The following is a 22248-nucleotide window of genomic DNA, read 5'->3' on the forward strand; positions in this document are numbered from 1 at the left end:
CCCTTGGGAGTTCGACCGCTCGCTATGATGTGCGCTGACCACCAGGAGGCAGTGTGGAATGAAGGAAGGCCCCAGCCAGCAGCTGGCAGCCGGGGGAAGGGAGACCCCGATTGGCTCTGATCACCGGCCAGGCCTAGGGACCCTACCTGTGCATGAATTTCGTGCACTGGGCCTCTAGTCTTAAAATAATGAAGGGTGAAGTGAGCCCCTAGTAAATACACGGAAGGGAATAATAAAGTTAAGGGAAGACATCCACAAACTACAAAATGAACAAATAATGGGGCGGGGGGAGTGATTCTCCAAAAAGATTGAATAAAAGTGATAAATCCATACATAGACTGAGGGAGAGGGAGAGGAGATAGAAAACACAAATTAACAATATCTGTAATAAAAAGGGGACATCACTACAGATCCTACTGACATTAAAAGAATAAGAGAATGTCATAAACAACTTTGTGATCAATATATTTAATGACAGAGTAAACGAACAAATTTCTTTTAAAACACAATTTAACAAAAACCAACTAAAAAAGAAATGGAAAATCTGAATAGCCCTATATCTATTACAGAATTGAATCTGTAATCAAAAACCTTCCACAGAGAAAACTCCTGGTCCAGATGATTTCAAAAGTGTAGTCTATGAAACATTTAAGGAAGAGAAAATACCAATCTAACACAACTCTTTCAGAAAATAGAGGAAGAAAATTTTCCAAATTAGTTTATGACACTACAAAAAAAGAAAAGGTTCCTCATGAACATAGGTGCAAAAATCCTTAATTAAAACATTAGCAAATCAAATCCCAATTATTTAAAAAGAATAATATATCATGAGTGAGTAGGGTTTCTCTTTTAAAAAAATGTTAGTTTAGCCCTAACCAGTTTGGCTCAGTGGATAGAGTGTCAGCCTGTGGACTGAAAGGTCCCAGGTTCGATTCCGGCCAAGGGCATGTACCTTGGTTGCGGGCACATCCTCAGTAGGAGGTGTGCAAGAGGCAGCTGGTCGATGTTTCTAACTCTATCCCTCTCTCTTCCTCTCTGTAAAAAATCAATAAAATATATATATTTTTAAAAAGGTTAGTTTAATATTTGAAAATCAATTAGTGTAATTCACCATATTAACATAATAAATTGAGCTACATCTATAAAGAGATCTATAGATTTAATACAATCACAGTTGAATTTCCAGCATGCTTTTTTGAAAAATTGATCAGCTGACTCACAATTTTCTATGAAAATACAATGACCTAAAATAGCCAAAACAATTTTGAAAAAAAAAAAAAAAAAAAAGAGCAATGCTGGAAAACATACTACTTTAGGACAAGGCTTATTATAGAGCTACAGTAATGAATATAGCATGAGTCATGTGTAAAGATATACGGATATCAATGACACAGAAGAGAAATTTCAGAAATAGGTTCACACTTGTATGGTCACTTAATTTTCAGCAGAGTTGCTAAGATAATTTAATAGGGAAAGGATACTATTTTCAATGAACAGTACTGGAACAATGGACAGTCATGTACACACACACATGAACCATAACCCTTAACCTACCACCATATACAAAAACTAACTTGAAATGGATCATTAGCCATATAACAGCTAAACTATAGAATTCCTAAAAAACTTAAGAAAAAATCTTAATGACCCTGGGTTTGGCAATATCTGATATACTACACAAGAAGCACAAACTATAAAAAGAGAAAAATCAATAAATTAGACTTCATCACACTTAAAAAAAACCATTTAATCTTTAAAAGAGAATGTTAATAAAGTTAAAAGGCAATTCATAGACAAGAAGAAAATATTCATAAAATGTATCTAATAAAGGACTCATATCTAGAACATATGTGTTAAATTAACTAAACAAGGGGGCCATTGGATCGCCTACTAAACACACCTAAACCTAAGCCTCTAATACCTCAAGGTTAGGAATCCAAGCCAAAGGGCAACCAATCACAACCAACCAACGAGGCTTCCCCAAATAGTACAACCACTTGAGAAAGCTCTAGCCAATCAGACAATTTCCTGCCTCTGCTCCCACCTCTTCTCTTCAAAAGGCCTTTTTTCTAGCTCATGTCGGTGGAATACTCCTAACCATTCCGGACCTGCCCCTGCCCAATTTGAACTGATTTTTGCTACAATAACTCATACATTTAATATGCCTCATTTGCCTTTTATCATGGGAACTCTAATAGCTGAATAATAAGAGCACAAACAAACCACTAAGGAAATGGGCAAAAGATCTGAACAGGCGCCATACCAACGAAGACACACTGGTAGTAAATAAGCACATGAAAAGATGTGCAATATCATAGGTTACTAGGGAAATGCAAATTAAAACCTAAGTAAGATGCTACTATACACTTACTTTAATGACTGAGATTAACAAGGCTGTCTGTCCATAACAAGTGCTGGGGAGGGTGTGAAATCATTGGAGCTCTCAAACTAGAAATGAGTTTGGCAGGTCCTTAAACTTGAAACATACGTTACCATGTAACGCAAACATTCTACTCATAGATTTCTAGCCAAGGGAAATGAAGACACACATCCATAAAAAAACTTTCACAAGAGCATTCATAGTAGCTTTATTTCCAAAATTTAAAAACTGGAAACCACCCAAAGGCCCATCAACTGTGAAAAGAATAAGTCCATTATGGTCTATCCACGTGATGGAACATTACTCAGCAATAAAACAGGATCTGTTGAAACACCAATCAGAAAGAATGTATGCAGCCCTATGTTCACAGCAGTGTTATTTACAATAGCTAGAATCTGGGAACTGCCCAAATACCCATGAGTAGATGAGTGTATAAGAAAGCTCATTCCATTGTGGTACATTTACACAATGGAATACTATGTGGCTGCAAGAAAAGGAGCTCTTACTCTTTGAGACAGTGTGGATGGACCTGGAGACTGTTATGCTAAGTGAAATAAGCATAGAGAAAGACAAATATCACATGATCTCACTTATATGTGGGATCTAATGAACAAAGTTAATTGACGAACAAAATATGTCCAGAGGTATGGATGCATGGAACAGAATAACAGATCTTGGGCGGGGGACGGAGGAGGGAGAACGGGAAGACATCAACCAAAGAACATATATGCATAACCCATAAACATAGACAATAGTGTGGGGAAGGCCTGGGGTAAGATAGGGTTTGGTTGACGGGGGCAAAAAGGGAGAAAATGGGGGACAACTGTTAATACTGTCAACAATTTAAAAATTTTTTTAATGAATTGTTAATACATACAATAAAATGGATAAATATCTAAATAATTATGCTGAGTTTTAAAAGCCAGGCGAAAAGGGGGGAAAAAAGTACAGGGTGCATGCTTCCATTTATACAACATTCTAGAAAATGCAAATTAACCTATAGTGACAGAAGCAGGTCGCCTGGAGATTGGAGAGTGAACAGGAGGAGGGACGGCTATGCCCAATATCTTGATAGCGGTGATGGTTTCACGGATACATACATACATCAAAACTAATCAAAATGCACATTTTCATATGTGCCATGTATTATATCCTATTATCCCTCAGTAAAGCTGTGAGGAAAACCATGAAAACCAACATATAAAATAAAATAATAATATATCATGATCACATCGGGTCTATCTCAAGAACGCAAGGTTGATTTAATATTTGAAAACCAATTCACGTACTTCACCACAGTAACATAATGAAGGAGGAAACTGTACATTCATCTCAATAGAAGCAGAAAACAGAAATAATTAGTCTTCAGAGAACTAGCACAAGAAAGCAGGCTACAGTATAAAGCCATGAGCTTCCAGGTTACAAGGGCCCACTGAGGAGGGTGCAGAATGAGTAAATTAAAAAAAATGTATTTAACTCACTATAAGGCACATTACTGTAAAATTTCAAGTGAGAACGGAAAATAAAATATCTGAAAAGCTTTTGAAGAGAACCCAAAGAGAGTCACATAGAGACAGGGAGTCGTAGGGGCTGGAAGGAGGGGGATAAAGGGTGGGAGGGGATGGGAGATATCCGTAATACGATCACCAATAAAAAATATACTTAAAAAGAAAAAAATAAGTAAAGACAGGGAATCTCAGTAGATGTGGGGCTTGTCACAGCGACCGGAAGCAGGAAGGCAAAAGAACATCGTCTTCAGGATTCTGAGAGAAAAAAGTGCAACTTAAAATAACCATCCAGTCACACTCTCCATCAAACAGATGACAGGAGAGTGGAGACATTCTCATATATTCCACAACCCGTATTCTGCTGTACTCTTTCTCAACAGTATACTGGTTTTTTCCCACCCAAACAAAAAGATAAAAATGTGTCAGGCAGAGGATGGAGAGAGAGGCAATAAGAATCCTCAGGACGAAGGTGAGGGGGTCCCCAGGACAATGGCTGTGTGGCTGGGCACAACCAGGTTAGTTTATAGCAGAAGATGGAGGGCTCTAGTTTAGGGGTTTTCTAGGGAAAAAGAAAATGAATTCATAGTATCTGATTTTTTTTTTTTTAAGCCTGATTGTGAGAGATTTACGGTCCCCTCTGAGTTCGAGGTTGAACTAATGATAGATATATAAGGAAACAAAGCAAGTGAAAAACCAAGGTAATGCTTCACTCCAGATTAAACAAAATGTTGTACAAGGGAGGACATATTCTTCTAGAACAGTGGTTCTCAACCTTCTGGCCCTTTAAATACAGTTCCTCATGTTGTGACCCACCCATAAAATTATTTTCTTTTCTTTTCTTTTTAAATATATTTTATTGATTTTTTACAGAGAGGAAGGGAGAGAGATAGAGAGTCAGAAACATCGATGAGAGAGAAACATCGACCAGCCGCCTCCTGCACATCTCCCACTGGGGATATGCCCGCAACCCAGGTACATGCCCTTGACCGGAATCGAACCTGGGACCTTTCAGTCCGCAGGCCGGCGCTCTATCCACTGAGCCAAACCAGTTTCGGCCCATAAAATTATTTTCGTTGCTACTTCATAACTGTAATGTTGCTACTGTTATGAATCATCATGTAAATATCTGATATGCAGGATGGTCTTAGGTGACCCCTGTGAAAGGGTCATTCGACCGCCAAAGGGGTCGTGACCCACAGGTTGAGGACCGCTGTTCTAGAACACTGTACATGACTCAGCAAGAAACGGGCTTTACAGAGGACACAAGTGTGTATACTTAATATTGATTTAACTATACTAGAATGGGACAGGCTAAGTTGGAGCATTTGAAGTGATGTAGAAGAATTAAATCTTGCCCAGCTGGTGTGGCTCAGTGGTGGAGCATCAACCCATGAGCCAGGAGGTCACGGCTCTATTCCTGGTCAGGGCACATGCCTGGGTTGCGGGCTCCATCCCCAGCAGGGGGTGTGCAGGAAGCAGCTGACCAATGAGTCTCTCTCATCATTGATGTTTCTATCTCTCTCTCCCTCTCCCTTCCTCTCTCTGAAATCAATAAAAACATATTTTTTAAAAAGGCATTGAATATTATCTTTCATAATACAAAGTAATAGATAACAGCCCAAACTGTGCATTCTAAATAATCAAAGAAATAGCAATGTATGAAAAGTGAAGATATCTGCCAAAAGAATCAGCTGAAGGAAATAAACGTGGTTGCCCCTGTGGAGTAGGGGAAGACAGGTCAGGCTGCTCTTTTCATTTGTTTTAAGTCTTAGACCAGCCGTGGGCAAACTACGGCCCGTGGGCCGGGGCCGGCCCGTTTGAAATGAATAAAACTAAAAAAAAAAGACTGTACCCTTTTATGTAATGATGTTTACTTTGAATTTATATTAGTTCACACAAACACTCCATCCATGCTTTTGTTCCGGCCCTCTGGTCCAGTTTAAGAACCCATTGTGGCCCTCGAGTCAAAAAGTTTGCCCACCCCTGCCTTAGACTGTTTTAAAAAGTATTACTTGACTTTTAAAAACTATGTGCATGTGTTACCTTGATTTTAAAAAAGCAAAACGACTCTCTCTGCCGTCATAAGCCAACACTGCCTGCAATATTTAATTCGATTAATGAGTTACAATTACAAGCACAAACAGGTTTGGGAACAACACCGCCAATTGTTGCCAATGAAGCAGGTAAGGAGAAGAAGAGATATGCACGCTTGCTAGAGAGAAGCCTGCCAGCAGTGTGCCTTCAGCACGCCACGGGCGTCGGTCCACATGTGTTACAGAAGGGACACGGAGCAGGGTTCAGCTAGCAAGTCCTTTCAGCGGAGGTCAGTTAGCAGCGCTTCGGCTGTAATGAACGCAGCTCATTAAGGAGGATGAAATAAGACAGCCTTGCTCCATCCACTTTCTTTCGCTCCCTTGTCCGTTTCCCAGGGGTTAGATGGAGGAAATTCTACAAGGAACCAAGCTCAACATTTCTCTACTCAGGGTCATTCAATTTGCTCTGAAATATCAACCCTCTTGAGGGAAGTCTGCCAATGAGGATAAGTGGAAGTCCTTCGGAAGGGCAGGCTGCCTTATACATCCTTAGGCTTACTCCTCAAAATGAGCTGGGAAGGTGGCAAAAGAGATAAAGCAAAATCTGCCTTTCGCACCGAGATGGACCTGCTTAAATTTCAGTCACCTGATTGGTTTCGTTACTGCCTCTCTTCTCCTTTGCATTTTGGGTACCTACTAAACACCATATACATATAAGCATTGCAGGAGAAAATAAGCAGGTGGGGGAGTTCAAGGCAGGACCCGAGACACAACCTCCAAGATCAATGCCAAGCAGTGTCCTAGCAAATCTCTTAGTCTCAAAGTCACCATCTTACCTGCCCCAGTCAATGAAGCCTTGAGGTTTTCGAGTACTTTGGATTGCTAATTATTAGAAGAGTTAAGAAGGATATGCAACCATCTTTAAAAAAAAAAAAAAAATCAGCCACCTGATCATGGGCTATGCTATTTTGGGCAACGATCTGCAGAATTATTGCCCAGTAAGGGAAACCTCTCTCTATCTCTTTTACCTGAACCCAATTCTAGACAATTTAGGAATGTCAGATCCACCCCCACACATACACTTGACAGCCCTTCCTATAAGAAATTGTCAAATTTTCCTTTACAGCTGAAACTAGAAAACCAAGCAAGGCAGAAATTGGCTTTTAGCCATTAAATGGGTATACCTTTTTATATACAGAATCAGCTAGGAGGAGCAGTTTGGATCTTCTGAAAGGTCACTCCCCACAGTCTCTGCAAATCAACTTAAAATAAGTATTCTCACCCAGCTGGTGTGGCCCAGTGGTTGAGCATCGACCTATGTACCAGGAGGTCACAGTTTGATTCCTAGTCAGGACACGTGCCCAGGTTTTGGGCTCAATCCCCAGTACGGGGCGTGCAGGAGGCAGCCGATCAATGATTCTCTCTCATCATTGATGTTTCCATCTCTCTCTCTCTCCTTCCCCCTTCCTCTCTGAAATCAACAAAAAAAAAATATTTTTAAAAAGTAAGGATTCTCTTTATTTATTCATATATGCTTAAATGAATAAATGAGCCCTTACGCTCCTTTCTTCTTTGGCATCAGTAACCACAGAATGTGACTCAGGCCACATAAATGCCTCTTTGGTTGCCTTCCATAAAGAATGCCTCCCCATTGCGTGGCCACCTCGCTCATCTCCGGGCCCCAACTCTGGCCATTAGCCAAGCCCTGACCCGTCAGCACTTGCTCTCTGCACTGTTTTGATGAGACTGACTGTTCGTTTTAACCATTATCACTTGAACATAAAAGAAACACGTGGCAGCCACTCTCCTCTTACTTCGGACCACCCAAGTTTCCCTGGTGTAGACACAGATCACCAACAGAAGTGTCTGCATTTACATTTCCACAGGTAATGATTCCAGTCACCTCGTGGACGCCGGATGTACCCCCCCCCCATCTTATTTTTCACTTCCTCCCCAACTCCCACCTTCCCAGCAATGACTTTGAGCACTGAATGGGGAAGGCTGGTACGTGACTGAATGCTTTTCGAAGTGGAATCCACATCTTCTCAAGCCCTGTTAGGTAGGGGTGTGGGTGAGGGAGCAAAGAGGTACCTCGGTGTCAGAGCTGTTGCCATTCAGAGCCTCGATGTTTGGGTCCCTCCAGTCTTCTGAGAGTGAAGGGATGTAATTGTCTGTCAGAGCATCCCAAACCCTGTAAACAAAGAGAAGCTCTCATTAGCACCCATCTGGGGCCCCGCCCACCTGGTGGAAGGACGAGCTGGGCGGGGGAGGCAGGCTCTGTGAGGGCCAGGCTGAGGTCATCTGCCTTCCAGCAGGCAGGAGCCAAGCTGCTTAGAGCTGAATCAGAGGCCAAGAGAATGGACCCTGGCCAGGAGCTCCCAAGGGAATGGTGTTTGCTTCAGAGAAGGGGAGCCATTGTGATACAAAGGATCGAGTCTACAATCCAATCACCACTGGCAATTAAAAAACCTCTGGCCCTCAACAAAATAGTTCATGTCTCATAAAACTAAGAAATGCCTCTTTCCCACGGGCAGAGAAGACAGAGAGAATGAGAGAGACACAGACACAGAGAGAGACACAGAGAGAAACCCACAGACAGAGAGATAGAGATAGAGATCTGGGCAGATTCTCTGGCCGGATCTCATTAAGAACAGGGTCATCGTGTGGTGCCAGTGCTGCTGTGCTTACTTACTACCCAAAATGTTTAGCGAGCCCACGGGTGGCACAATCCTGCCCTCTCACAGCGTAGAGTCTAGGTGTGCCCTGTCTCCAAGGTGGACCCTCCAAAGCAAATGTATGAAAGGAACCAAAGAGCACACCTCTGTCTGCACGACAACTCCAGTGGGAGGAGATGGGCTCCCTCTACTACATTTCTCTGCAACAATCTGAAACGTACATTATGAGAAAGGGCCTTCTACCATCCTTGTTGCTTAGCTCATTTCAGAAAGATTTGTTTTGGGGGAGAATCCTGAAGTCACAAACTCTCACCCAGAGAAAAAGAAATGCCTTAGTCAATACCCAGAGATTGGTGTAAATCTGATAAAATAATGCCACCCCTGGAAGCCAGCAGCACTTGAGTTCATCTTAAATAAATCAATGAGGCCGAAACCGGTTTGGCTCAGTGGATAGAGCGTCGGCTTGCGGACTGAAAGGTCCCAGGTTCAATTCCGGTCAAGGGCATGTACCTGGGTTGTGGGCACATCACCACTGGGAGATGTGCAGGAGGCGGCTGATCGATGTTCTCTCTCATCGATGTTTCTGACTCTCTATCTCTCTCCCTTCCTCTCTGTGAAAAATCAATAAAATATATTTAAAAAAAAAATCAATGAGGACTCTACACAGTATATGCATGCCATGATACGCATGAAACCAAGGCTAGGAAAAATTAATGCAGTATAAGGAAATAGCCATCCTATATAATAAAAGCCTAATATGCTAAGTGTCTGGTCATCCGGTGACTGGTAGACTGTTCAACCAATCAAAGTGTAATATGCTAATGATGGGCTAAGGCCACTCGACCGCTCGCTATGACGTGCATTGACCACCAGGGGACAGACAGTCGACTGGTCGACCAGTCACTATGACAGTGATGGCGAACCTATGACACGCGCATCAGAGGTGACACACGAACTCATTTTTTTGGTTGATTTTTCTTTGTTAAATGGCATTTAAATATATAAAATAAGTATCAAAAATATAACTCTTTGTTTTACTATGGTTGCAAATATCAAAAAATTTCTATATGTGACACGGAACCAGAGTTAAGTTAGGGTTTTTCAAAATGCGGACACGCTGAGCTCAAACGGTTCGCCATCACTGCACTATGACGTACACTGACCACCACACCCACTTGCTCATACCGGTAGGTTAGCTTGCTGCTGGGGTTTGGCCGGCCGATCGGGACTGAGCAAGATGGGCCAGACACACCCTGGAGCCCTCCTGTGGTCCCTCCCGGGTACCAATTGTGCACCAGTGGGGTCCCTTGGCCTGGCTTGCACCCTCTCACAATCTGGGACCCCTCAGGGGATGTCAGAGAGCCAGTTTCAGCCCAATCCCATAGGCCACTCCCCTCAGGAGGGTACCAGACGTAAGGCTCACTGCTGGCGAGTGCTGCTGTGGCAGTGTGAGCCTCTCCTGATCAGGACTGATTGGGCATGAGCCTGCGGCAGACACAGTGGGGCCAGGATGAGCGGGAGTGGTAGACAGGAGTTGCAGGTGGCATTAGACTTCGGGTTTTGGCCCAATCCCCGCAGGCCACTCCGAGGAACCCCACCCGTGCAGGAATTCGTGCACCGAGCCTCTAGTTTGAAAAAAAGCAAATATGTATACATGTGGATCAAATTCAAAACATGACAAAATGTGGATTAAGATGCTGAAATAATAAGTGCAATTTTATATATGCCTATATATATATATATATATATATAGAGAGAGAGAGAGAGAGAGAGAGAGAGAGGGAGAGAGAGAGAGGGAGAGAAACAGCACAGATACTTGAAATAAAAATCATATACATAAATTGAGGGAAGAAAGTGCTCTTAACATATAAAATCGGGTATAATATATGATATGTGGGTATATAAGCAGAAATTTTCTTTTTTTTAATCTTCAGCTGAGGATATGTTTTTATTGCTTTTAGAGAGAGAGGGGGAGAAAAGAAAACATCAATGTGAGAGAGAAACATCAATCAGTTGCCTCCCACACATGCCCCAACCAGGATCAAACCCACATCCTAGGTATGTGCCCTGACCAGAAATCAAACCCTCAACCTTTTGGTGTACGGGATGACACTCCAACCGACTGAGCCACGCTGGCCAGAGCGCCAAGAGATTTTCCTAGTGCACGATGCATACAACTCAGGCGGTGAAACACACAAGGTCACGGCAGGGCTGGGGTTATCCGCTTATTTGTTATTTGCCTACAGTTACAGGAAAGCACTTTGCAAGAGCTCATCGTTAGACATCTTTTCAGCAGGATTTCAGTCTCCTTCTTAGACACGGGCAATGATCCAATCTCTATCGGGCACTATATTAGAGCTGCACTAATCCAGCCTAATTCTAAATCCGAGCCTCATTAGCATTCTAAAGCCAAGAGGCAAATATGATCTGCTCTCTGCAAGACACAACTCCCAGCACCACACCCACTGGGAAGATCGGTGGACGAAACTGTGAGCATCAAACCCCTGCAGCACAGCCTCTGCTGGAGAAGGAGCAGCAAGGCACGCAGCCACCGACCTTCAGACTTGTCCCTGCAGCAAGTCCTGGAAAATGAAATTCAGCAAAGCCCAAAATAGGCAGGAGCCCTTCCTACCTCCCTCCTGGGCAGGATGGAAGCTGGGAACGTCGATAGACTGCACACTTGCCGATGACCTTGAAACTGTACTCATCCTTAAAGAGACAACTCTGCAAATCTTTTAGGGAGCAGTGACTTTTCTCATCTGGGCCTTCACTACCACACTCTGGATTTTACCTTCCGATTCTAGATTTTTTAATGACAACTTCCCAAACCGTTGCCGAAACCTCAGGATGGCAGCTGTTCTCATTCTCTTTCGGGTTTTGTTCGAGTTTTCTTCTTCCGTTCAAGGTACTTTTTATCCTTTGAGGTTCAAAGCAGCCTTAAGACAGAAGGGCTCTCATCTCTTTGTAAGCACCTTTCCTATATTTATTTGGTGCCTGTTTAACACTAATCACAGTCAACAGCCAAACACTTAGCCAGCAAGCACTTACCATCAGCCAGGCACTATCCTAAACTCTCTATGTGGACTCATTCGTTCACTCCAAACAACAGCTCTGTAAGGCAGATAGTAATGAGGGAAGCTCATTTACCCGGTCTAAGTCTGCACAGCCAGTAACGACAGAGGCGGGGTTGAACCAGGCGACAGAGCTACAGAGCCTACATTCCTAACCACTTCACTCTTCCAATTCTAGATGAATCTTCTGATAGGCGTAGGCATCAGAATACTACACCAACTTCCTCATCACCCCCTAGAACAGCAGTTCAGAAACTGGCTGTGCATGAAAAGCCTAGAACTACACTGTCCTGGGCAGTAAGCGTTCATCAATCTACACAACACAAAGGGCATGGGCAGCAGGGCCCCGCCCTGCTTTCTGTCTACATCTCCATCCCGGGAAAGGCTACGAGGAAGGCAGAGGCGGGACGCTGGGAGGCAGGCAGCCGCAGGGATGAGGAGCTGGGGTGGAGGGAAAGCATAGAGTTCCCTGTGCGGAAGCGAGGGGGAAGGGCTTTCTCCCCAGAGAGGCTAACTACGGACGGTAAGCAGGGTCCTTGGACACAAGCATAGTCCCTGTTACAGGTACCCTGAGATGGACTGTAAAATTCCCCTTCCCTGGGAAGCATCCTGCTATTGACTCTTATCTTGGGGAAAGGAGACTCTGAAAGCCATCGACTCTATCCTGTATCAGAGGACTAACATTAACCCTAGCCGGACAGGTCAGTTGGTTAGAGCACTGTGTCCATGCACCAAGGTTGCGGGATCGATCCCCCGTCAGGACACATACAGGAGTCAACCAGTGAAGGCATGAACAAGTGGAACAACAAATCTCTCTCTCTCTCTCTCTTCCTTTTTCACCAGTTAAAAAAAAGGAACTAAGATCAGACAGGTTGCCTCAATTTCTGTCATGCTGCCATGGCACAGGGGGTTCAATTTGTTCAATTTGTTCTCAGTCCCTATGATAACACAAACGGCTTTTAGGTGCATATTTTATAGCTTGGGCTTGGATGCCTGCAGAATGGACTAAACTGTCTTTCACCAGCGGGCTAGGCATTTGGGAAAGGGTGATGGCAGAGGGTGAACAAACCGAACAGAATGGGTTGTGATAATACACCTAGACAAAAACTCAGGTCTGAAACTGGCAACGTAGCCATCAAGGCTACATTAGTCCAGCTACCTTCCCCGCACGCCCCCCCCCCCCCCCGCCCCCGACACACACACACCTACATACCTATTCCTGACAATATAGTAGACAGTGCACAGGTCTTATTAGAATTCCAACTTGGTAACATTTCCCTGAATCCCCTCTAGGCTGACTACAGCCCTTGTCCAGTGGTTCATTTGCATCTAGCCAACAATATCCACACTTAGATGTATGTTAACATGGATACACTCGCCCTAGCCGGTTTTGCTCAGTGGATAGAGCATCAGCCTGCAGACTGAAGGATCCTGGGTTCGATTCCGGTCAAGGCCACATACCTCAGTTGCAGGCTCCCGGGCGAGTGCAGGGGGCAACCAATCAATGTTTCTCTCACATCGATATTTCTCTCTGTCTTTCCCTCTCTCTTCCACTCTCTCTAAAAATCAATGGAAAATACCCTCGGGTGAGGATTTTAAAAAAATGATATTGAAAAACAAACAGATAAATAGTAAAATAAATTTAAAAAACAAGCAAACATGGAAACACTTTTGCAGTTAATACTTAAGAATAATTAATTACTAGCACATGAATGACTTTGAACAACTTTTCGGATTCTTTATAATGCTTAAATACAATTAATACGATCTGTGCCTTCTCTATGGAGAAAGAAGAGAATTAACTTTCCTAAGAAATCAGTTATCTGTCATCTTTTCCTATCTGATTATTTGGTATTTACCAGTACTTGTCTTCAACGTTAAGTGTGGCTGATGCAGGTTGTCTGCAGAACAAGAAATTTGTCAGTTCTCACACAGCTGGTCCCTCTGTCTCCAGGGCACTTGTAAGAAGGCTGAGAGGGACCCAGGAGGCGGGGGGGGGGGCGGGGGGAGAACTGCCCCTTCCCATTTTGTAGGCCCCTAAGAACCTCGGGCCTTCAGGTTCAATCTCTTATGATAAAGGGAAGGTTGATCACATACACTAGCAAGCAAAGAGGAGATTCTGAAATAGTTTCTAAATTTAAAAACAGGAGCTATAAATTCAAGTGTGACTCTGGTTTAATGCCCCCATGCCCTGGTGAATCAGAGATAAGCTGGTAGCTCTACCAATTCCGTTAGCCAAACAGTTCCCAATGGGAATGAAAGAAACCAAACCTTCAAAGGGAACCACTGCATTTGCTTTCTGGTTGGTGCTTTCTTCAGGAGGTTAGTTTGACCAAAAATTTCATTTTTTTAAGGTTTTATCGTTTAGCTCTATCCCACCCAAAACACTTTCAATTCATTTGTAGATGAACTATCCCTCTAAATACTAAACCTAAGCAAGTTTATTGCAACCCTAGAGCTATGCTGGAGAACCACAATCAAGTCAGCTATTAAATTATCTTCTTCCTTTGCCTCATCATCTTTTACAGTTAAAATATCTGAATAGGCGTCTAAAAAGCAAAGTATGTAGTTGAATGCTCATTTTTATTTTAAGTTGCAAAGATTCAGATACACTGACCACAATGTTAATTCCTCTCTTCCCAGATTCCTCCCTCGACACTACCCCCAAATCATACTTTTATCTCTAAGGAATGATTCAACCTTTGGTCTGTTAGCTGAGTCAGTCAATGAGGCAGGCAAGTCGGGAAAGTCAGGATAAGACACTAATCCCATGTGAGGGTAATTGACATTGAGTGGCCTCTGTTAATGTGCGACTTGCTGGCTGGGCCTCCATCCTTAATGAGGCAGACGGGGGTTAAGTAGGGGAGAGATGATTTGTTGGAAGCAAAAGGAATTGGACACATCGTGAAAAGTCATTTTCAGAGCGCAGCCTGGGTGAGGTGAGAAATTAGGTTCTTTGCCAGTCCTTAGTCCCGCTTCATCAAGACTGAGCTCTGGAGGTTTCAAAGATGAGGACCCAGGCAGTCAACTAGAGTGAGTGACTAGCCCAAGGTCACACAGCGAGTTAGTGAGAGTCTGAACATTAGAATTCATAAGTCTTTATATTTCTAGTTCATTGCCTGGTGCAATGGACTAGAGTGAAAAAATACTCTGTATAATAAAGCCCCCAGTCATCCTTTTTTTGACTTAAAAGAGTCAAATTATAACAGTCTCAGTATCTAAAAAGAATTGGTTTGAAACTTGAAATGGAATAACAATATACAGTCCACTGTGATAGTGCTGGCCACCAGAGTGAAATGTTCTCCGTGCCCAGGCCTTCAGGTGAGCGTTCATAAAAAAGAAAAGACAGAAATGGGGTAGCCCTAGCTAGAAACACTGTATGTATACCTACAAGGCTAGCTAGTATTGCCATTCAATTCATTCAATAGTCAATATGTCACTCAAAAATATTATTTGACCATTTACTACACACCAAGCACTACATTAGACAGAGGGGATATAATAGTAAGACACAGATTTGTTTCCCTCTCCCTTCCTCTCTGAAATCAATAAAGATATATTTTAAAAGAATGAATGAATGAATGAATGAATGAAAGTTGAAGATAGATCCCCCCCACCCCCGAAGTTTACCATGCTCCCGAAATTCTATTTTGTATCTAGGGGAAACTTTCTATTTCCTAAAATCCCTTCACTTCTTTAATGTTTCAACTGAAGAAAGCCCTACAGATGACTATGAAGGGATACGACAGAACAATGTCAGCCACTACCAGGGCGAGCTCTGCCCCACTGACATGAAAAGGTAGTAAAGAAGCCAGGAGCTCACAGACAGAATCTAGGTCTGTGTCAAGGGGCCCCAGACCACAGGGCTCTTGTATGAAGCAGGAGAGGGCAACCAAGACATCTTACTCCTCGTCCTGCAGCGTCTCCTCCTCCTCTTGGATCTGGAACTGGTTCTTCACGGGAGCCAGGTTCTCGGTCTTGGCATTGTAGTTCCGGAAGCAGACGTTGAGCTTCTCGTCAAATTCGTTCACCAGGTCCTCCATAGACTTGAAGCTGATTATTTCAGAAGAGAAATTCTCCAGCTCAGAGAGGGAGGGGTCCTCCAGGTGGTGGGGCGAGGAGCCATACAGACACCGTGGCTTCTCCTCCGGTTCCTCTGAGCAGCAGGGCCGGAGGTCCTCAAACTCTTCATCCAGACTCACCAGTGGGGCCTCCATTCTGGCGCCGCTGCAACGTTCGGGATTCGTGTCTCTGGAAGAGATAAACGAGCTAATGTGAGTTTGGACTGGGCGTTGGGGCCAGCCCTGCTGAGGGAACGTAATCACATATTCCATTACTCTGTGTCTCTCTGAAAACAAAGAGTCCACTTAACTGGCGTCCATCGCTCCTGCGCTTGCTCATTACCATGCACTTAAGGAGTTCAAATATCATTGTCGGTATGAGTAACGCTCATCTACATAGAATACACTTGGGAGGTATACCTGCTTCCAAGTCCCTTCTCTAAAAAACCAAAGCATTGTGGCGCAGTGTGCAGCCCCTGGACCAGACCGCCCAGGCTCGCATCCTGGTCTGCCCCTTCCCAGCTTTGTCCTTAGCAAGTTTCTTAACTTCTCTGTGCTTCCTTTTATTCTTCCCAAGACAGACGTAATAACAGGACCCACCTCAAAGGGTTGTCATCGGGTCAAAGGAGTAAACACAGGGAAGAGCTCAGAACAGCGGCTGGCAGACAATAAATGTCAATATTGTTCAAAATGTGTCCGTATCCTTAACCACGTGCTCTGAACACTGGAAGTTCGTCATAACTTATTTGGTGGACAAACCTGACCTGAAGCTAAGCTCATGTGGCAGCTAAACCTGATTCACATGAATATAAAAGCTGCTTATGGATTTTAAGTTATCCCACTTCGTGTGTTTTGCTGCAGAAATATTAATTTTTTTTTTAAATTTATAGAGATTGTTGCCCCGGTCCCCAGGGGATGCTTTGCAGAATATGCACTCTATTACTGCCTTCCAAATGTTGAGATCTAAATTCTGAAACATGCCTGGCCCCAAGGATTTTGGATAGCAAGTCATGGGCCTCGCTATTACTACCTTCGTCAATACATAACAGACTAACAGAACACTAATAGAGACTTTTATACAAGCACCTGAGGTTTCTCCCAGACACAGAGCATATCCAGGACTGGAGGAATGGATTAAATGATCTAGTATCCATAAAAGACAGATCCAACTACCATTGTGTTCCCCATTGTTCCAGAACCAGAGTCCACAACCACCATCTTGGCCTCTGTGCCCGGGGGAGGCTGCAGGCTCTGGCCTCCCTTCATTTACAACAGCTCCGGGCCGGGCCCTCTTCATACACTGCCTTCACCTGTGATTTATCCATCCGTTTGCACCTCCAAGCCCTTCCCCAATTTGAATCTAAATCCCTCAAGGACACTGACATCCTCTGACTATCCTCCCGGGCTCCTAGCACACACTTGCCTGTGGCCAGGCGATCAATCAATGTGTACTCGGCTGAGAAATGATCTTCTCATCCACAGACAGTTTCTCATTCTCAATCTCAGGCAGCACACGTATCATTATCGGTCATACCCTCCTCTGCACACAAAACTTCCTTCCTTGTAACATAGAAGGGCAACCCAGCTTTGCTCTCCCATCGCTGTGATTCTTGATACAGTTAGATGCTTAAATTGGAACCACTATTCCAGGAGAACCAAACAGACAGCAAAAACCACGGGACTTGGCCTAGGATTTCACTCTCCATCTCTGTCTATAACATTTAAAACTCTAAATGAGGGAAGCAAAGGGCACACCGGGTGAGGACCTGGACGGCTTTTCCTGGGTTTTTACTGGTGGTAAGTCAGCATCACATCCAACATATTCTGAGCGTTTACAGTTTACAGAGGCAGCACGATAGGACCTTCGCATACAAGAGGAAGTAAGGGCGGTGTGGTATCCTGGAAAGAACACAGGCGTAAGAGCCAACAGACATGCCAATGTCTGGCTCAAGGGTAAGCATTGTGGGTCCTGATGAGCTCATGTGTTAAGATGAAGGTGTTGGTATAGAACTAATACCTTTGGAAGTTAATTTTAATAACATACTAATGTAATTAATAATTTAACTATAATAATATATTTTATTTAATCCAGCATATCCAAGATATCACCATTTCAAATTGTAATCCATATTTTAAAATACTGATGATCCATCTTACATCCTTTTTCCAAACTAAGTCTTTGACATCCAGGGTATGTTTTACAATTACAGTTAGTCTCTATTTGGACGACCCACCTCTCCAGTGCCCAATAGCCACGTGTGGCTAGCGGCTACCCTATTGGGCAACACAGCTATAGAGCAATACACAACTAATTGTCAGTCAGGGATTCCTCACTTAGTCTACAGACCCCACGGGCTCTCTTTTATATGGCCAAATGGACTCATGGCACAGAAAAGAGTAGGAATCCTGTCCAGCTGGTGTGGCTCAGTGGTTGAGCATCGGCCTATGAACCAGGAAGTCATGTTTGAGTCCAGTCAGGACACATGCCCAGGTTTCGGGCTTGATCCCCAGTAGGGGGCGTGCAGGAGGCAGCCGATCAATGATTCTCTCTCATCATTGATGTTTCTATCTCTCCCTCCCTCTCCCTCCCTCTTTCCAAAACTATATTTTGAACAAAATTAGGAATCCTTTAGTGCCAAAGTAAGTTTAGGGAAGATCACAGAGTGCAGTAGAGAGCAGGGAAGGTTTTACTGCTGAGGGTTTGTGCTGATGGAGGCAGGACTCTGTGATGGTGAAGAGAGCCTGGACTCCAGATTCCCATCCTGGTCCTGTCACTTCCCAGCGCTGAGACGTGGGGCAAATCATCAGCCTCTCTGTGCCTCAGTCTCCTCATCTAGAAATGGGGTTTAGAATAGTACTTACACTGAATAGCAGTTATTTTGTGGAGTAAAAGAGGTCAACTTTGAAATGGGAAGCGCAGTGCATGGAACAGACAGTGCCCAATAAATGCCAGTGATTGTAGGAAAATGAGAATAACTTGGTTACATGGAAATGTGGAGTGAGAATGCTCCGAGTGAAAGAAAAACAATCCTCGCTATGACATTCTAGGCTTCAGAATGCCTATCAAATGAGAGAACCATTTATTGCTAAGGGAGTTTTTTCACCTTGTTCGCTAAAGCTCCATCTTTTCGATTCATTCAAAGCCTCTTGGATTCCAGGTCCCATTTCAGAGAGACATAAAGTTACCCAGCAGCTGTTGTTCCGAAATTTTACATTTTCTTTAAACGTGCACGCTTCTCTAAGAGAGAGGGGGCGCTGGACGGAGTAGGAGATACCAAGGGGGTGCTGATTTGAAATGGCACAGTCTATACTAATTGACTGGCAACGAGAGGGCAATCTAGGACTAAGATTGAGTTTTGAGTGTTGGCAACAGGAAGATTATGCTGAAAGCGCCTATCCTCGGCCCATGCAGACTCTAGAGTAGCAATGGGCAAACTACGGCCCGTTTGAAATGAATAAAACTAAAAAAAAAAAAAAAGACCGTACCCTTTTATGTAATGATGTTTACTTTGAATTTATATTAGTTCACACCAACACTCCATCCATGCTTTTGTTCCGGCCCTCCCGTCCAGTTTAAGAACCCATTGTGGCCCTTGAGTCAAAAAGTTTGCCCACCCCTGCTCTAGAGAAATGGCTTCATCTGGTTTATTAAAGAGGAAATGGATATCACAGTTCTAGAGTTCAGAAACATGATCGTAACCCATAACATGGCCTGATTTCTTTTCATCGATTCACTGCCTAGGAGCCAAGAGGCTCCGCATGAATGGCCAGCTGGAGGTGATGCTAAAACAGAAAGCCTGAGCTTGGGACCAGAAGCCACTCAGCACCCAACCTGAGCCCAGCCTTGGCAGAGAGAGCCAGGCCGTGGTAGAGGAGATGAGAGCCAGGCATTCTCACTGGCCGTACCGTGGTCCTGGGGAGGGGCCTCTGGGTTGGGGCTGGCAGCCCTTCTTGAAATGGTGCCCATTACTCCCCTTCCTTTAGCCCCCCTTCCTTTGCTCTTCTCTCTTGGTTGGGTGCCTTTGCCCCCAAACTGAAATGTCCTGCTCTTGCATCAGGGAGACCTCCTCGCCTTAAAAGCTGGGGTTGAGCCCTAGCTGGTTTGGCTCAGTGGACAGAGTGTGGGCCTGTGGACTGAAGGGTCCCGCATTCGATTCTGGTCAAGGGCACGTGCTGGGGTTGTGGACTCGATCCCCAGTAGGGGGCGTGCAGGAGACAGCCAATCAATGATTTTCTCTCATCCTTGATGTTTCTCTCTCTGTCCCTCTCCCTTCCGTCTCTGAAATCAATAAAAAAATATATTTTTTTTTAAAAAAGCTACAGTTGAAGTAATTGATCACTTATCCCCTTTCTCGATGCTTCCAAAGTCGATTTTTAAAAGAATGCATGGAGAATGGTAGAAAGAAGGAACCATAAAAGGCTTTTTCTCTTTATCACAGAACAGGACTATCGTTTGATTATGTCCTATTATCTACTCCACTTATTTTGGCTCCCGACAGGTAGTGCAATTTGGGAAAGAAAAGGCATCCCGGAGCTTAACAGAGGCCCAGCAGGAAGCCCAGAAGCCGCTCCTGCCGTGTAAGGATGCACGGGCCGCAGCTTGGGGCTGAGGCACATTTCCAGCCCCTACTTTGCTGAGCGGAGCAGAGCAGAGCAGCAGGGAATTCACCGTGCCTCCAGCGGCCTCCATTGCCATCCCCCCTTCTTCCCATTGCTTGCCCCATAAATCAATAGATTCTGTGTGCCGCACCCCCGCCACCACCCTCCCTAGAACCTCCTTCCACTGATGCACCTTCAGTTTTCCTGCTGCTACTCAGCAAAACCCAATCAGAATACGTGATTGTGCCAGCTTCACGTTTTGACAGAAAGAGTACTTCACTGCATATAAGCCAGCAACGCCTTTGCGGTTCTGCTTCCCCCTGTTTCCTCCTCCTGCTGCTCCATTCACCCTCATCTCTCATCCCCCCCTGCCCTCCGCCCCTGGGCTGTTAGGGCAAATAAAGGCTCCGCCAAGCAGCACAATGGCTGGCACTCCAAGAAAGCCGGGCTCATCCCGCCGAGGCACACATTCCACTGGCCCTTTTGGCCAAACATGATGGAGACACCGAAGTGGGAGGGGATTTGGGGGTGTCGATAGGAAAGGAGGGGGTCGGCAAGGAGGCAAGGGCTAGCAAGAGCAAATAGGGGGCTGTGATCATCACCCCCACCCTGGGCTCTGTCCAGCGCTGGGCCCAGCTGGGGGCCCTGAGCCCGGCCCTGAGCCCACACTCGTCCCTTCTCCGACCTGTTCTGTGGCCCAACAATTGCACCCCAGCGTCTGCGGCAGCGGCCAGGGCGCTGACCCCTCAGGAATGCCCGGTCCTGGGGAAGGCCTGGCACCCCAGGGAGGGCACAGCGGGGGCGGCGCGGGTTACTAAGAGCAGAGATGACTGGAGCTTTAAGGTGACCGGCCAGATAACGGTCTTGAAAGGAGGCACCCACCCGCTGCTCAGTGGCTGCTGGGTGACAACACCCGGCAGTCCCCTGCTCTCCGGCCCCAGACCGCGTGCTCAGGCACAGACACACACACACACACACACACACACACACACACTGTCACATACACACACACTGTCACATATACATACACACATGCACCCCCGCCCGGGCGCGCGCGCGCGCGCACACACACACACACACACACACACACACACAGCGCGCGCTGGTTACACGCACGCACACACAGCACTGTCACCCTCAGTCACACGCGCGGATGCGTACACACACACACACACACACACACACACACACACACACACACACCAGCCTGGCGGGGGGCCCAGGCTCGGATGCTGCCGGCACTGCCCACGTCCCCGTATCCCCGCTGCGCTCCCGCGAAGGGCAGAGCAGAGAGCGCCCACCTCCGGGCTTTTCTTTCTGAGTCCAGGATGGGACGCGTCGGGGGTGCGGGGCTGCGGCTCCCCTCGACCTGCGGGCCCCCGAAGCCCGGGTCGCGGGGCCTCCTCACCACCCCGTCCAACCCCCACCCATGGCGTGGGCCGGTCCGGACCAAGGTCGCCCCCGCGACTGCACCTGTGCGGGTCCTGACGGAGGGAGGCGGTCCCCGGGCTCAGCGGGACACCTCCATCCACAGAACGGCCGGAGCGCAGTGCCGGGCAGCGGCGGGGCAGCGGCGGGGCAGCGGCGGCCAGGCGGCGGCGGCGGAGGCTGCGGCGAGCTCCCCTCCACCCGCCCTCGCCCCTCCCCGCGCTCGTGCCCGGCTCCGGGGGCGCGCCCGCGCTCGGGCTCCCGCCCACTGGCAAGCGCGGCCCCGTGCGTCATCTCCTTGTTAGCATTCAGAGCCTTCCTTGGAGCAGGTGGCGCCTTTATTAATATTTATGAGAAGGTGCCCCCGGCCCCCCAGCGCCGGCCTTTCTGCTTCCCCCACGAAATATGCAGAAGCGCCAAGATGCGCGCGAGCCTTAACTCCCCACCTGGAAATCTCACTGGGCCTGACGCTGTAATTCTCTAAAGAAGCGAG

The 22248-nt window shown here is 45.7% G+C and overlaps 1 protein-coding gene across 1 annotated transcript in view; it reads right to left on the reverse strand.

The window, feature by feature from the left end:
- The window catches only part of FEZ1 (fasciculation and elongation protein zeta 1), a 41385-nt gene extending 19399 nt beyond the window's left edge, over positions 1–21986 (reverse strand). Inside the window, exons 1-3 of the mRNA XM_081114136.1 lie at positions 21801–21986; positions 15574–15918; positions 8013–8112 (exon numbers count right to left, since the gene is read on the reverse strand). Coding sequence (XP_080970262.1) covers positions 8013–8112; positions 15574–15884 — 411 coding nt within the window. The 5' untranslated portion in view covers positions 15885–15918; positions 21801–21986. The remainder of the gene's footprint in view (positions 1–8012; positions 8113–15573; positions 15919–21800) is intronic.
- Positions 21987–22248: the final 262 nt, after the last annotated feature.

The sequence above is a fragment of the Myotis nattereri genome (genome assembly GCF_964212035.1).
Source record: "Myotis nattereri genome assembly, chromosome: 19".
NCBI lineage: Eukaryota > Metazoa > Chordata > Mammalia > Chiroptera > Vespertilionidae > Myotis > Myotis nattereri.